The sequence below is a fragment of the Buteo buteo genome, chromosome 31 (assembly GCF_964188355.1).
Source record: "Buteo buteo chromosome 31, bButBut1.hap1.1, whole genome shotgun sequence".
NCBI lineage: Eukaryota > Metazoa > Chordata > Aves > Accipitriformes > Accipitridae > Buteo > Buteo buteo.
The window spans coordinates 2,995,713-3,012,630 of record NC_134201.1 but is presented as its reverse complement, the minus strand read 5'-3'; the positions used below and the strand labels follow the sequence as shown (position 1 = coordinate 3,012,630).

General features: G+C 61.9%; 1 protein-coding gene across 2 annotated transcripts; it reads right to left on the bottom strand.

Moving 5' to 3' along the window:
- Positions 1 to 477: 477 nt before the first annotated feature.
- Positions 478 to 13,124, bottom strand: STX1B (syntaxin 1B). Of its 2 annotated transcripts, XM_075018889.1 has the most exons (10): positions 13,095 to 13,124; positions 8,669 to 8,743; positions 5,568 to 5,667; positions 4,339 to 4,413; positions 3,991 to 4,064; positions 3,770 to 3,878; positions 3,601 to 3,674; positions 3,047 to 3,184; positions 1,032 to 1,142; positions 478 to 855 (listed from the first exon to the last, which is right to left on the bottom strand). In XM_075018889.1, the coding sequence occupies exons 1-10, from the start codon at positions 13,122 to 13,124 to the stop codon at positions 775 to 777; spliced, it is 867 nt and encodes a 288-aa protein (XP_074874990.1). In that variant the 3' UTR covers positions 478 to 774. The 2 variants fall into 2 exon arrangements, with proteins under 2 accessions (XP_074874990.1, XP_074874989.1); XM_075018888.1 differs by having other exon boundaries at positions 478 to 1,142.
- Positions 13,125 to 16,918: the final 3,794 nt, after the last annotated feature.

Here is a 16,918-nt window from a genome sequence, read left to right as displayed (position 1 = left end):
ATAACCCCTTATCTGAGGTCAACCCAACCCAACCGTCCCCTAAGTCCTTCTCTAGGGTCAACCAAACCTGACCTGTGACCCTTCTTTAGGGTCAACCCGACCCAACTGTCCCCCAAATCCTCCTCTAGGGTCAACCAAACCCGACCCATGACCCCTCTTGAGGGTCACCCTGATCTGTGGACCTATCTTTAGGGTCAGCCTGACCCGTGACCCCTCTCTGGGGTCAACCCAACCCAACTGCTCCCATAATCACTCCCTAGGCTCAACCCATGACCCCCCTCGAGTTTCAAGCCCCGCCCACGCCCACCCCCCCCCCCAGGACCCTCCTTTTCCGCTCACCCTGACCCCCACCCTTCTCTGGGACCCCCTTGACCCATCTGCCCCGCCCCCCCCCCCCCAGGTACGTCCCCGCCCCCCCCCCCCAAGCACAGCGCATGGATGGGCGATGGTGGTGGCACTGGTTTCGGGGGGGGGGGGGGGGGGAAGGGGCGGGAACAAGAAGCGGGGCGGACCCAAGCATCCGGGGAAGGGGATGATGGGATGGATGGAGGCCGACGAGCCGCTTAGATTTGCTGGCCCCGGGGCCGGGCCGGACCGCTCTGGTCCGCTGGGGGCGGCGGGTGATTGGACCACGTGCTGTTATGTCCGTTCGCATGAACAATTGTCTCTTAATTTATTCTGATTCTCGCTTATGTGGTTATTCTCATTACCGGGAGGGGGGGAGGAGGGGGGGGGGGGGCGTTAATTACTGCCGCGGGGGCGCACCGGGGGGCCCTACAAGCCCAACGTGCCCCCGATGGAGGAGGCCAAGACCACCCCCAGCACCACGCAACAAATTATGATCATAATTTTCTTCTACGTTACCCACCCCCCCCCAAAAAAAAAAAAATTAAAATAAACGTCATCCGGGCAGCACGGGGAGGAGAAAGGAGAGAAGAGAGGAACGTTACGGAGCAGGAGAAACCCCCTCGCGTAGAGGACCCAGATAGCCGGGCTCCCGCCCCGCCCTCCTGCCCCACCCCATCACTCACCCTCCGGGCTTTGCTCTGGTACTTTACGGCTTTTTTGGTGTCCGACACGGCTCGTTCCACGTAGTCGACCGAGTGTTCCACGTTGTACTCGATGCGGTCGATCATCTCGCCCTGAAAGGCAGAACCAGCCCCTGAGCCGCGTGTCCCATCTCCGGGGTGGGGCTGGCACCCCAGGGCACCCACCCCGGCACCCAGGATGGGGGCTCGATCGGTTCTAGGTGGTTCAACGGTGTCTTGGTGGGCTCAAGAGCTTTCGATGGCATCGAGGTGAGCCAACAAGCCCTAATGATGGGGTTTGGTGGGTTCTAGGTGACCCTTGGTGGGCTCAAGAGTTTCTGATGGCGCCCAGGCAGGCCAATGAACACTAAATATGGGGTTTGGTGGGTTCTAGGTGACCCTTGGTGGGATCAAGTTTCTGATGGTGACCAGGCAGGCCAATGAACACTAAATATGGGGTTTGGTGGGATCTAGGTGACCCTTGGTGGGCTCAAGATCTTTCAATGACATCGAGGTGAGCCAACAAGCCCTACTGATGGCTTTTGGTGGGATCTAGGTGACCCTTGGTGGGCTCGAGAGCTTTCAATGGCATCGAGGTGAGCCAACAAGCCCTAATGATGGCTTTTAGTGGGTTCTAGGTGACCCGTGGTAGGCTCAAGAGTTTCTGATGGCACCCAAGGGAGCCAATGAACACTAAATATGGGGTTTGGTGGGTTCTAGGTGACCCTTGGTGGGCTCAAGAGTTTCTGATGGCGCCCAGGTGGGCCAACGAACACTAAATATGGGGTTTGGTGGATTCTAGGTGACTGTTGGCGGGCTCAGGAGCTTTCAATGGCATCAAGGTGAGCCAACAAGCCCTAATGATGGCTTTTGGTGGGTTCTAGGTGACCCTTGGTGGGCTAAAGGGTTTCTGATGGCACCCAGGTGGGCCAATGAACACTAAATATGGGGTTTGGTGGGTTCTAGGTGACCCTGGGTGGGCTCAAGGGTTTTTGAGGGTGTCCAGGTCAGCCAATGAACACTAAATATGGGGTTTGGTGGGATCTAGGTGACCCTTGGTGGGCTCGAGAGCTTTCAATGGCATCGAGGTGAGCCAACAAACCCTAATGATGGCTTTTGGTGGGTTCTAGGTGACCCTTGGTGGGATCAAGAGTTTCTGATGGCGCCCAGGCGGGCCCATGAATACTAAATATGGGGTTTGGTGGGATCTAGGTGACCCTTGGTGGGCTCAAGATCTTTCAATGACAACGAGGTGAGCCAACAAGCCCTACTGATGGCTTTTGGTGGGATCTAGGTGACCCTTGGTGGGCTCAAGAGTTTATGAGGGCATCCAGGTGAGCCAATGAACACTAAATATGGGGTTTGGTGGGATCTAGGTGACCCTTGGTGGGCTCAAGAGTTTATGAGGGCATCCAGGTGAGCCAATGAACACTAAATATGGGGTTTGGTGGGTTCTAGGTGACCCTAGGTGGGCTCAAGAGTTTTTGAGGGCATCCAGGCAGGCCAATGAACACTAAATATGGGGTTTGGTGGGTTCTAGGTGACCCTTGGTGGGCTCAAGAGTTTATGAGGGCATCCAGGTGAGCCAATGAACACTAAATATGGGGTTTGGTGGGTTCTAGGTGACACTTGTGGGATCAAGTTTCTGATGGTGACCAGGCAGGCCAATGAACACTAAATATGGGGTTTGGTGGGTTCTAGGTGACCCTTGGTGGGCTCAAGGGTTTTTGAGGGCGTCCAGGCAGGCCAATGAACACTAAATATGGGGTTTGGTGGGTTCTAGGTGACCCAATGGTCTCTTGGTGGGCTTGAGAGCTTTTGATCATGGGTTCTAGATGATCCCGTGAGCTCTGGAAGTTTCAACAGGCTCTGGAAGATCCAACGATCTCTCAAATGTTGTTTCTCAGCGGGAGGGAGGGATCCACGGGATCCGGTACCTCGCTGGGGGCTTTGTGCAGGTCTTCAACCCCAACGCGGGAAGAATCCGCGCCCTCCCTCCGTCCCTCGCCCGCCCCTACCTGGCTCTCCACCAGCATCGCCATGTCCACAAACATGTCGTGCAGCTCCCGGATGCTCGTTTCCAGCTTTATGATCTCGTTGTGTCGCGTCTCGATCTCGTTCAGGGCCTGTTTGGTCATCTGCGAGTCCATTTTGATCTGGCGGGAGAGAGGGGAGACGGGTGGGAGCGTCGGGTGGGATCTCCTTGGGTTCTAGGTGACCTAACGGGTTCCGGGTGGGAGCGTCGGGTGGGGGTCCTCGGGCTCGAGATGATCCAAGGTCCCCCAGCGGGTCATAAGCAACCTCGCGGTTTCTAGGTCATGCAACGATTCGGGGCATCTCCTTGGGTTCTAGGTGACCTAACGGGTTCCGGGTGACCCAATGGGCACCCAGGTCCCTCAAAAAGCCCCGAGGGGCTCCAGGGCACCTGCTGGTTTTTCAAGTGACGCAAAAGCCGGTTGGGGCGTCTCATTGGCCCCTGCTCGGGCTTCGTTGGGTTCTAGGCGCCCCATTGGGCGCCGGGGGGGGGGCCTCCAAGGGTTCTTGACCGCGGGGGCAGAAAGACCTCACTTACGTCATCCGTGAAGATGGCCAACTTCCCGCTCTCCAGCATGTCCTCCAGCTCCTCGTTGGTGGTGGTCCGGCCGGCTGCGGAAAGAGGGGTGGTGATGGGTGACACCCCCCCCCAAATCCCCAATTCCGGCGTTTTCTGTGCCCCGCCCTCGCCGGTTGCCGCGACCTACTGATCTCCAGCTGTCTCTGGATCCTGTCCTTGCACCGGTCGCGGTACTTGGACTGGGTGGCGTTGTACTCCGTCATCACCTCCACGAACTTGCGGGACAGCGTCGAGTGCTGGGGGGGGGGGGACGCGGGGATGGAGGCGTCGCGGGCGAGGGACCTCGCGCCGGTGGCCACCGAGAAGAAGAAGACCGAGGAGGAGGAGGAAGAGGAGGAGGAGGGATACCTGCGTTTTCCGGATGCGTAAGTCGGCCGAGGAGCGGTTCAGACCTTCCTCCTGCTCGATGCTCTGCTCGATGGCTGGAGGAGAAAACGGCGTGACACCTCCTTCCACCGCCGACCTCCTCCAGGGCGAGGTCGGCCACCCCTTCTCCGTTCCGGCCGCCACGCCAAGATGGCCGCCGCAAGGGCGAGTGGCCAAGATGGCGGTCCCGGCCAAAGCGACCGCCCCCGAGGTGGCCACCACCCTCATGGGGGTCAAGCCCGAGGCGGCCACCTCCATCCCGCGGGTCCCCCCCCCGAGGTGGTCAACCCCCTTGAGTGGATCAGGCCAAGATGGCCGCCGGCGGCTCACCTTTCAACTTGGAGCGCACTTTGTTCGCCGTCTTCTTGATGTCGGCCGTGAGGTCCTCCAGCTCCTGCTTCGTCTCTGGGGAGCGGGGAGGTGTCACGCCCCTTCCATCCCACGTGTCCCTGGTTCCTGGTGTCCCTCCATCCCACGTGTCTCCCTGGTGTCCCTCCATCCCACGTGTCCTCCATGGTGTCCCCGGTTCCTGGTGTCCCTCCATCCCACGTGTCTCCCTGGTGTCCCTCCATCCCACGTGTCCCCGGTTCCTGGTGTCCCTCCATCCTATGTGTCTCCCTGGTGTCCCTCCATCTCACATGTCCCTGGTTCCTGGTGTCCCTCCATCCCACGTGTCCCTCATCCCTGGTGTCCCTCTATGCCACACGTGTTCCTGGTGTCCCTCCATCTCATGTGTCCCTGGTGTCCCACCATCCCACATGTCCCCGGTTCTTGGTGTCCCTCCATCCCACGTGTCCTCCATGGTCATCCCTGGTTCCTGGTGTCCCTCCATCCCACGTGTCCCCCATGGTGTCCCCAGTTCCTGGTGTCCCTCCATCCCATGTGTCCCACGTGTCCTGGTGTCCCTCATCCCATGTGTCCCACGTGTCCTGGTGTCCCTCATCCCATGTGTCCCACGTGTCCTGGTGTCCCTCCATCCCACACGTGTCCCCGGTTCCTGGTGTCCCTCCATCCCATGTGTCCCTGGTTCCTGGTCTCCCTCCATCCCACGTGTCCCCCATGGCGTCCCCCGTTCCTGGTCTCCCTCCATCTCACACGTGTCCGCAGTTCCTGGTCTCCCTCCATCCCATGTGTGTCCCTGGTGTCCCTCTATCCCACGTGTCCCCGGTTCCTGGTGTCCCTCCATCCAACATGTCCCCGGTTCCTGATGTCCCTCCATCCCACGTGTCTCCCTGGTGTCCCTCCATCCCACGTGTCCTCCATGGCATCCCTGGTTCCTGGTGTCCCTTCATCCCACGTGTCCCCGGTTCCTGGTGTCCCTCCATCCCACGTGTCCCCGGTTCCTGGTGTCCCTCCATCCCACGTGTCCCCGGTTCCTGGTGTCCCTCCATCCCACGTGTCCTCCATGGTGTCCCCCGTTCCTGGTGTCCCTCCATCCCACGTGTCCCCGGTTCTTGGTCTCCCTCCATCCCCCATGGTGTCCCCGGTTCCTGGTGTCCCTCCATCCCACGTTCCTGGTGTCCCCACCCCCTGCCCCGCCCCGCCCCGCCCCCACTCACTCTCGTCGGGGTTGGGGGCGGCCAGGATGGCGCTGTGCTGCTTCTTCACCTGCTCCACGTCTTCCGACAGCTTCTCGATGCAGCCCCGGATCTCCTCCACCTGGCGGGGCGGGGCAGGGGGCGGGGCAGGGGGCGGGGCACGGGGCGGGGCGGATACCGGGGGGGGCGGGGCACAGGAGACATGGGGGGACATGGTGGTGGGGGGGGGGAGAAGTTGAGGGACGCAGTGGGGTGACTTGGTCCTATGGGGAGTGGGGAGGGTCTGGGGGTCCTATAGGGGGGTCTTGGGGTCCTATAGGGGGTCTGGGGGTCCTATAGGGGGGTCTTGGGGTCCTATAGGGGATCTGGGGGTCCCATGGGGGGGTCAGGGTGTCCTATAAGGTGTCAGGGTGTCCTATAGGGGTTTTGGGGTCCTAAGGGGGTTTTGGGGTCCTATAGGGGATCAGGGTGTCCTATAGGGGGTCTGGGGGGTCTTATAGGGGGTCAGTGGGTCCTATACGGGTTTTGGGGGTCCCATGGGGGGGACCAGGGTGCCCTATAGGGGGTCTGGGTGTCCTATAGGGGGGTCTTGGGGTCCTATAGGGGGTCTGGGGGTTCCTATAGGGGGGTCTGGGGGTCCTATAGGGTGTCTGGGGGGTCCTATAGGGGGTCTGGGGGTCCTATAGGGGGTCTGGGGGTTCCTATGGGGGGGTCTGGGGGTCCTATAGGGGGTCTGGGGGTTCCTATAGGGGGGTCTTGGGGTCCTATAGGGGGTCTGGGGGTTCCTATGGGGGGGTCTTGGGGTCCTATAGGGGGTCTGGGGGTTCCTATAGGGGGGTCTTGGGGTCCTATAGGGGGTCTGGGGGGTCCTATAGGGGGGTCTTGGGGTCCTATAGGGGGTCTGGGGGGTCCTATAGGGGGTCTGGGGGTCCTATAGGGGGGTCTTGGGGTTCCTATAGGGGGATCTGGGGGTCCTATAGGAGGTCTGGGGGTTCCTATAGGGGGGTCTTGGGGTCCTATAGGGGGGTCTTGGGGTCCTATAGGGGGTCTGGGGGTTCCTATAGGGGGGTCTTGGGGTCCTATAGGGGGTCTGGGGGTTCCTATAGGGGGGTCTTGGGGTCCTATAGGGGGTCTGGGGGGTCCTATAGGGGGTCTGGGGGTCCTATAGGGGGGTCTTGGGGTTCCTATAGGGGGATCTGGGGGTCCTATAGGGGGTCTGGGGGTTCCTATAGGGGGGTCTTGGGGTCCTATAGGGGGATCTGGGGGTTCCTATAGGGGGGTCTTGGGGTCCTATAGGGGGTCTGGGGGTTCCTATAGGGGGGTCTTGGGGTCCTATAGGGGGTCTGGGGGGTCCTATAGGGGGGTCTTGGGGTTCCTATAGGGGGATCTGGGGGTCCTATAGGGGGGTCTTGGGGTCCTATAGGGGGTCTGGGGGGTCCTATAGGGGGGTCTTGGGGTTCCTATAGGGGGGTCTGGGCGTCCTACGGAGGGGTCTGGGGGGTCCTATGGGGGGGTCTGGAGATCCTATAGGGGATCTTGGGGGTCATATGGGGGATCTTGGGGGTCTATGGGAGGTCTGGGGGTCCTATGGGGGCTCTGGGGGGTCCTATGGGGGGTCCGGGGGTTCTGTAGGGGGTTTTGGGGGTCCTATGGGGGGTCTTGGAATTCTATAGGGGGTGATGGGGTTCTACAGGGGGTTTTGGGGGTCCTGTGGGGACTCTGGGGGGTCCTATAGCGGGTTTTGGGGTCCTATAGGGGGTCTTGGGGTTCTATAGGGGGTGATGGGGTCCTATGGGGGGGTCTTGGGGGTCATATGGAGGGTCTGGGGGTTCTATAGGGGGTCTTGGGGTTCTATGGGGGTTTTGGGGGTCCTATAGGGGGTCTGGGGGGTCCTATAGGGGGTTCTGGGGGTCCAATAGGGGGTCTGGGGCTTCTAAAGGGGGTCTGGGGTCCTATGGGGGGGTCTGGGGGGTCCTATAGTGGGTTCTGGGGGTCATACAGGGGGTCTTGGGATTCTATAGGGGGTCTTGGGGTCCTATGGGGGGGTCGGAGGGTCCTATGGGGGGGTCTGGGGATCCTAAGAGGGTTTGGGGAGTTCTAGGGGGGGGTTGGGGTCCTAAAGATTTTTGGGGGTTCTATGGGGGGGTCAGGGGGTCCTATAGGGTGTCTGGGGGTCTTGGGGGGGGGGGGGTCTGGGGGTCCTATAGGGGGTCTGGGTGTCCTATGGGGTATCAGGGCGTCCTATAGGGGTTTTGGGGTCCTACAGGGGGTCATGGGGTTCTATAGGGGTTTTGGGGGTCCTAGGGGGGGTTCTGGGGTCTCATGGGGGGGGTCTGGGTGTCCTATAGGGGTTTGGGGTGTCCTATAGGGGGTCTGGGGGTCCTATGGGGGTTTTGGGGGTCCTATTGTGGGGGTCAGGGGGTCCTTTGGGGGGGTCAGGGGGTCCTGTAGGGGTTTTGGAGTCTTATAGGGGATCAGTGGGTCCTATAGGGGATCAGGGTGTCCTATAGGGGGTCTGGGTGTCCTATAGGGGTTCCGGGGGTCCCATGGGGGGGTCAGGGTGTCCTATAGGGGACCAGGGTGTCCTATAGGGGGTCTGGGTGTCCTATAGGAGGTCTGGGGGTCTTATAGGGGGTCAGCGGGTCCTATAGGGGTTCTGGCGGTCCCATGGGGGGGTCAGGGTGTCCTATAGGGTGTCAGGGGGTCCTACAGGGGTTTTGGGGTCCTATAGGGATCAGGGTGTCCTATAGGGGGTCTGGGGGGTCTTATAGGGGGTCAGTGGGTCCTATACGGGTTTTGGGGGTCCCATGGGGGGGTCAGGGTGCCCTATAGGGGACCAGGGTGCCCTATAGGGGGTCTGGGTGTCCTATAGGGGGTTTGGGGTCCTATAGGGGTTCTGGGGGTCCCATGGGGGGGTCAGGGTGTCCTATAGGGTGTCAGGGGGTCCTATGGGGGTTTTGGGGTCCTAAGGGGGTTTTGGGGTCCTATAGGGGACCAGGGTGTCCTATAGGGGTTTTGGGGTCCTATAGGGGGTTTTGGGGTCCTATAGGGGACCAGGGTGTCCTATAGGGGTTTTGGGGTCCTATAGGGGTCCCTGCAGGGTGTTTTTGGGGGTCGCGGACCTGCTCGAAGAACTCGTCCATGAAGTGGTCGCGGTCGACGTGGACGACCTCCTCCTCATCGTCGCTGTCCTTCGCCTGGGGCGGGGGGGGGGCACAGAGGGACCCCCCAGTTAGACCCCGCCCTTTTGCCGCGCTCCCATTGGCTGCCGCGGCCCAGGCCCCGCCCCTTGCTCATTTGCATACGGGGGGGTGTGGTGCTGGGAGAGCCGCCCCCCCCCCGCGATTGGGTGAGGGGTGGGAGGCGTCGGCGTGGCCTGAGCCCTTCCCCTCGGCCCGCCTCGTTTGCATAAATGCATGCTCATTTGCATAAAGAGCGCGCCCCCTCTTTGCATAAATGCACGCTCGTTTGCATAAAGAGCGCGCTCATTTGCGCAAAAGCGCGCTCATTTGCATACAGGCGCGCTCATTTGTGTAAAAGCACGCCCATTTGCGTAGAAGCGCACCCGCCCCCACGCTCATTTGCATAAATGCACGCTCATTTGCATTCAAGAGCGCTCATTTGCGGGAAAGCGCACCCACCCCTACGCTCGTTTGTGTAAAAGCACGCCCATTTGCATAAATGCACGCTCATTTGTGTAAAAGCACGCCCATTTGCATAAATGCACGCCCATTTGTGTAAAAGCACACCCACCCCTACGCTCATTTGCATAAATGCACGCTCATTTGCATACAAGAGCGCTCATTTGCATGAAAGCACACCCACCCCGTGCTCATTTGCATAAACGCACGCTCATTTGTGTAAAAGCACGCCCATTTGCATAAAAGCACACCCATCCCATGCTCATTTGAATAAATGCACCCTCATTTGCATAAAAGCACACCCACCCCTACGCTCATTTGTGTAAAAGAAAACTTGTTTGCATAAAAGTACACTTTTGCATAAAAGCATGCTCATTTGCATAAAAGCACACCCACCCCATGCTCATTTGTGTAAAAGCACGCTCATTTGCATCAAAGCGTGCTCATTTGCATAAAAGCACACACCCCCCTTTGCCTTCCCGTTAAACCTGCCTGGCCCCCATTTGCATAAGCCAATCAAGCGGCGTCTCGTTAGCATAGCCCCGCCCCCCTGCACCACAGCCCACCCTCAGGCCATTGGCTGCCGTCACGGCTGATTTGCATAAAGAACCCCTCCCCTCTCCCCCGTGCCCTCTGCTGCTGCCTCCCCATTGGCCGCCGGCTCCCCACCCTCATTTGCATGCGGCGGGCTCTCCCGGCAACTCATTGGCCTCGTATGCATAGGGGGCGGGGCCACCCGAGGGGTCCCCGCAGCCCATTGGCCGATCCCCCTGGCAGAGGCCCCGCCCCTTGCGGGGGACCAGGGGACCCCCCACGTGTCACCCTATAGCGACCCATAGCGACCCACAGCGACCCATAGCGTGACCCATAGCACCCTATAGTGACCTATAGCGACCCACAGCGACCCATAGCGTGACCCATAGCACCCTATAGTGACCTATAGCGACCCATAGTGCGACCCATAGCACCCTATAGCGACCCATAGCACCCTATAGTGACCTATAGCGACCCACAGCGACCCATAGCGCAACCCATAGCACCCTATAGCAACCTATGGCGACCCATAGCGTCCCACGGCGGCCCATGGCAACCCATAGCACCCTATAGCGACCTATAGCGTCCCACGGTGACCCATAGCGCGACCCATGGCGACCCACAGCGACCCATAGCACCCACCTATGGCACCCCCGCTGCAACCCACTGCACCCTATAGTGACCCACAGCACCCCATAGCGACCCATAGCACCCACCTATAGCACGCCCACTGCACCCTATAGCGACCCATAGCACCCCATAGCGACCCATAGCACCCTATAGTGACCCACAGCACCCTATAGTGACCCACAGCACCCCACAGCGACCCATAGCACCCACCTATGGCACCCCCAGTGCACCCTATAGCGACCCACAGCACCCCACAGCGACCCATAGCACCCACCTATGGCACCCCCCTGCACCCCACATCACCCCATAGCACCCTATAGCGACCCATAGCACCCCACAGTGACCCACAGCACCCTATAGTGACCCACAGCGCCCCACAGCACCCAATAGCGACCCGTAGCACCCCACAGCGACCCACAGCACCCACCTATGGCACCCCACAGCACCCCACAGCACCCCATAGCGACCCACCTATCGCACCCCCACTGCACCCCACAGCGCCCCACAGCGCCCCACAGCACGCTCCGCTTCACCCCACTGACACCCACAGCACCCACAGCACCCCACAGCACCCACAGCACCCCTCTGCAGACCCACAGCACCCCCCCACAGCACCCACTGCACTCCCCAGCACCCCACAGCACCCACTGTGCCCCACAGCACCCACAGCACCCACTGCGCCCCACAGCACCCCACAGCACCCACAGCACCCCCACATCCCCCCCAGCACCCCGCTGCACCCCATTGCAGACTCCCCCAGCACCCACTGCAGAACCCCACAGCACCCCACATCCCCCCCACTGCACCCCCCCAGCACCCCACTGCAATGCACAGCACCCCACAGCACCCCCACAGCACCCACAGCACCCCACTGCAGCCCCCCCTGCATCCTTTAGGACCCCCTGCACCCCACAGCACCCTATATCACCCCGCCGCACCCATTGCACCCCCAGCACCCCACAGCACCCCCAGCACCCCATAGTGCCCCACAGCACCCACTGCAGCTCCCACAGCACCCCACAGCACCCCACTGCACCTCATAGGACCCCACTGCACCCCCAGCACCCTAAAGCTCACCCAGCACCCCACAGCACCCCACAGCACCCCATTGCATCCCACTGCACCCCACAGCACCCACAGCACCGCACTGCACCCTCAGCACCCCACAGCACCCAGAGCATCCCACAGCACCCCCAGCACCCCATGGCATGCACAGCACCCCACAGCACCCCACAGCACCCCATTGCAGCTCCCCTGCACCCACAGCACCCCACAGCACCCCACAGTGCCCCACAGCACCCTCAGCACCCCACTGCACCATCAGCACCCCATTGCACCCCACAGCACCCACAGCACCCCATAGCACCCCACTGCACCCCACAGCACCCACAGCACCCCATTGCATCCCCCTGCACCCCACTGCACCCCATCGCATCCCACTGCACCCTAGAGCACCCGCTGCACCCCGTCGCCCCCCCAGCAACCCCCAGCACCCCACAGCACCCCACAGCACCCCGTAGCCCCCTATAGCACCCCATAGCCCCCTATAGCACCCTATAGCCCCCTATAGCACCCCACAGCACCCCATAGCACCCCATAGCCCCCTATAGCACCCCATAGCCCCCTATGGCCCCCTATAGCACCCTACAGCACCCTATAGCACCCCATAGCCCCCTATAGCACCCCACAGCACCCTACAGCACCCTACAGCACCCCATAGCACCCCCCATTGCAGCCCCCCCTCCCTGCCCCCCAGCACCCCAAATCCCCCCCATAGCACCCCAAATCCCCTCCCCAGCACCCGAAATCCCCCCCAGCCCCCCATAGCCCCCTATAGCCCCCTACAGCACCCTACAGCACCCCACAGCACCCCCCATTGCAGCCCCCCCTTCCCTCCTCCCCCCGCCCCCCCAGCACCCCATAGCACCCCAAATCCCCCCCATAGCACCCTAAATCCCCCCCAGCCCCCCATAGCCCCCCATAGCACCCCATAGCACCCTATAGCACCCTATAGCACCCTATAGCACCCCCCACCCCCCATTGCAGCCCCCCCTTCCCTCCTCCCCCCGCCCCCCCAGCACCCCAAATCCCCCCCATAGCACCCCAAATCCCCCCCCAGCACCCTAAATCCCCACCCCACACCCCATAGCACCCTATAGCACCCCATAGCACCCTATAGCACCCTATAGCCCCCTATAGCACCCTATAGCACCCCCCACCCCCCATTGCAGCCCCCCCTTCCCTCCTCCCCCCGCCCCCCCAGCACCCCAAATCCCCCCCATAGCACCCCAAATCCCCCCCCAGCACCCTAAATCCCCACCCCACACCCCATAGCACCCTATAGCACCCTATAGCACCCCCCACCCCCATTGCAGCCCCCCCTTCCCTCCTCCCCCCGCCCCCCCCAGCACCCCAAATCCCCCCCATAGCACCCCAAATCCCCCCCCAGCACCCTAAATCCCCACCCCACACCCCATAGCACCCTATAGCACCCTATAGCACCCTATAGCACCCTATAGCCCCCTATAGCACCCTATAGCACCCCCCACCCCCCATTGCAGCCCCCCCTTCCCTCCTCCCCCCGCCCCCCCAGCACCCCAAATCCCCCCCATAGCACCCCAAATCCCCCCCCAGCACCCTAAATCCCCACCCCACACCCCATAGCACCCTATAGCACCCTATAGCACCCTATAGCCCCCTATAGCCCCCTATAGCCCCCTATAGCACCCCCCCCCCCACTCACGCTGCGGAGCTCCTGGGTCCGGTCCTTCATGGCGGGGGGGGGGGGAGGGGAGGAAAAAAAGGGGGAGGGGGGGTCGGGTGGGTGGGGGGCACCCACTGGGTGGGGGGGGGGTGGGGGGGGGAACCCACCAAAAAAAAAAGAAAAAAAATAAAAAAAAAAAAAAAAAAACCGGCGTCCGGGGGCTGCGGCGGCTGGTGGAGGGTGGGGGAGGGGAGGTGGGTGCGCAGAGGGGGCTGCGCCAGAGGGGGGGGAGGGGAGGGGGCGGGAGGGGGCGGGGCTTGCACGCCCGGCCCGTTGCAGGGACGCTCCTTGCACGAGGATTTGCACGCTCGCTGCCCTCGCAGGGCTCCTCGCACGCTCGCTGCCCTTGCACGAGGCTTTGCACGCTCGCTGCATTGCAGGGACGCTCCTTGCACGAGGATTTGCACGCTCACTCCCTTGCAGGGACACTCTTTGCACACTCATTGTCCTCGCACAGGGCCTTGCACGCTCGCTGCATTGCAGGGACGCTCCTTGCACGAGTCCTTGCACGCTCACTGCCCTTGCAGGGATGCTCTTCGCACGCTCACTGCCCTCACACAAGGCCTTGCACGCTCGCTGCATTGCAGGGACGCTCCTTGCACGAGTCCTTGCACGCTCGCTCCCTTGCAGGGACGCTCTTTGCACGCTCATTGCCCTTGCACGGGGCCTTGCACGCTCGCTGCATTGCAGGGACGCTCCTTGCACGAGTCCTTGCACACTCACTCCCTTGCAGGGACGCTCCTTGCACGAGTCCTTGCACACTCACTGCCCTTGCACGAGGCTTTGCACGCTCACTGCATTGCAGGGACGCTCCTTGCACGAGTCCTTGCACACTCACTCCCTTGCAGGGACGCTCCTTGCACGAGTCCTTGCATGCTCACTGCCCTCGCACAAGGCCTTGCACGCTCGCTGCATTGCAGGGACGCTCCTTGCACGAGGATTTGCACGCTCGCTGCCCTCGCACGAGTCCTTGCACGCTCACTGCCCTTGCACGAGGCTTTGCACGCTCGCTGCATTGCAGGGACGCTCCTTGCACGAGGATTTGCACGCTCACTCCCTTGCAGGGGCGCTCTTCACACGCTCACTGCCCTCGCACAAGGCTTTGCACGCTCGCTGCATTGCAGGGACGCTCCTTGCACGAGTCCTTGCACACTCACTCCCTTGCAGGGACGCTCCTTGCACAAGTCCTTGCACGCTCACTGCCCTTGCACGAGGCTTTGCATGCTCGCTGCATTGCAGGGATGCCCCCTTGCACGAGTCCTCGCACGCTCACTGCCCTTGCACGGCTCTTTGCATGCTCAATCCATTGCAGGGATGCTCCTTGCACGCTCGCTGCATAGCAGGGATGCCCTTTGCACCCATCCTTGCACGCTCACTGCCCTTGCACGGCTCCCTGCGCGCTCGATCCATTGCAGGGACGCTCCTTGCACGAGGCCTTGCACGCTCCCTGCCCTTGCAGGGATGCTCCTTGCACCAGTCCCCGCACGCTCACCACCCTTGCACGAGTCCTCGCACACTCGCTGCATTGCAGGGATGCTCCTTGCACGGGTCCTTGCACACTCACTCCCTTGCAGGGACACTCCTCGCACGCTCACCGCCCTTGCACGAGTCCTCACACGCTCACTGCATTGCAGGGATGCTCCTTGCACGAGTCCTTGCACCCTCACTGCATTGCAGGGACGCTTCTCGCACTGGGCTTTGCACACTCACTCCCTTGCAGGGCTCCTTGCACACTCACTGCCCTTGCACGACTCCCCACACACTCAATCCATTGCACGGATGCTCCTTGCATGAGGCCTTGCACATTCACTCCATCGCAGGGACAGTCCTTGCACGCTCCTTGCCCTTGCAGGGGTGCTCCTTGCACGAGGCTTTGCACGCTCACTGCATTGAAGGGATGCTCTTTGCACCAGTCCTTGCACGCTCACTGCTCTTTGCACGGCTCCCTGCACGCTCAGTCCATTTCAGGGATGCTCCTTGCACGCTCATTGCCGCGGCAGGGGTACTTGCACGCTCGCTGCATCGCAGGGATGCTCCTTGCACCAGACTTTGCACACTCACTCCCTTGCAGGGCTCCTTGCACGCTCCCTGCCCTTGCAGGGATGCTCTTTGCGCGAGTCCTTGCACGCTCCCTGCCCTTGCACGGCTCCTTGCACACTCACTCCCTTGCAGGGACACTCCTTGCACGCTCACCGCCCTTGCACGGCTCCTTGCACGCTCACTCCATTGCAGGGATGCTCCTTGCACGGGTCCTTGCACACTCACTCCCTTGCAGGGACACTCCTCGCACGTTCCCTGCCCTTGCACGGCTCCTTGCACACTCACTCCCTTGCAGGGACGCTTCTTGCGCCGGACTTTGCACACTCACTCCCTTGCAGGGACACTCCTTGCACGCTCCCTGCCCTTGCACGGCTCCTTGCACACTCACTCCCTTGCAGGGACACTCCTTGCACGCTCCCTGCCCTTGCACGGCTCCTTGCACGCTCACTCCCTTGCAGGGACGCTCCTCGCACGCTCACCGCCCTTGCACGGCTCCTTGCACGCTCAATCCATTGCAAGGATGCTCCTTGTACGGGTCCTTGCACACTCACTCCCTTGCAGGGACACTCCTCGCACGCTCACCGCCCTTGCACGGCTCCTTGCACGCTCAATCCATTGCAGGGATGCTCCTTGCACGGGTCCTTGCACACTCACTCCCTTGCAGGGACACTCCTCGCACACTCCCTGCCCTTGCACGGCTCCTTGCACGCTCATTCCGTTGCAGGGACGCTTCTTGCGCCGGACTTTGCACACTCACTCCCTTGCAGGGACACTCCTTGCACGCTCACTGCCCTTGCACGGCTCCTCGCACGCTCACTCCCTTGCAGGGATGCTCCTTGCACGGGTCCTTGCACACTCACACCATTGCAAGGACGCTTCTTGCGCCGGACTTTGCACACTCACTCCCTTGCAGGGACACTCCTGGCACGCTCACCGCCCTTGCACGGCTCCTTGCACGCTCAATCCATTGCAGGGATGCTCCTTGCACGGGTCCTTGCACACTCGCTGCATTGCAGGGATGCTCCTTGCACGGGTCCTTGCACACTCACTCCCTTGCAGGGACACTCTTTGCACGCTCACCGCCCTTGCACGGCTCCTCGCACGCTCACTGCATTGCAGGGATGCTCCTTGCACGGGTCCTTGCACACTCACACCATTGCAAGGACACTTCTTGTGCTGGACTTTGCACACTCACTCCCTTGCAGGGACGCTCCTCGCACGCTCACCGCCCTTGCACGGCTCCTCGCACGCTCAATCCACTGCAGGGACGCTCCTTGCACGGGTCCTCGCACACTCACTCCCTTACAGGGACACCCCTCGCACGCTCACCGCCCTTGCAGGGACGCCCCTCGCACGAGCCCTCGCACGCTCCCCGCCCTCGCACGCTCCCCCCCCCCCCCCCGGCTCCTCGCACCAATTCCCGTCCCGTGGCTCCCTTCCACGCTCACCCCCTCGCTCCCCCGCCACCCTCCCGCAACCCCAAAGGCCTCGCACGACGCCGCCCCCCTCGCACGACGCCTCCCTCGCACGACGCCGCCTCCCTCGCACGCTCATTTTTCGGGGGCCGGTTGGGGCTCCCCAAACCCCTGACACCCCCAGCAGACACTCCTCCCCCTCCCCCTCCCCGGGAGGACCAAACACAACCTCAAAGGGCGACGCTCTGGTCTCTCTTCCCCCCCCTCCTCTCTATGGTTTTATCCCCCTTTAAAACACCCCCAAGCACTCTATGGTTCGGAGGACTGCGCGGCCAGAGCGGCCGCCAA

Bases quoted from the DNA above. Each gene is read 5' to 3' on its own strand.
- STX1B (XM_075018888.1), bottom strand. From the start codon at position 13,124: ATGAAGGACCGGACCCAGGAGCTCCGCAGC. The intron at 4,065-4,338 runs GTGAGCCGCCGG...TTTCTCCTCCAG, and splicing joins AGTGCGCTCCAAGTTGAAAG to CCATCGAGCAGAGCATCGAG. The intron at 3,185-3,600 runs GTAAGTGAGGTC...CTCTCCCGCCAG, and splicing joins TGGCCATCTTCACGGATGAC to ATCAAAATGGACTCGCAGAT.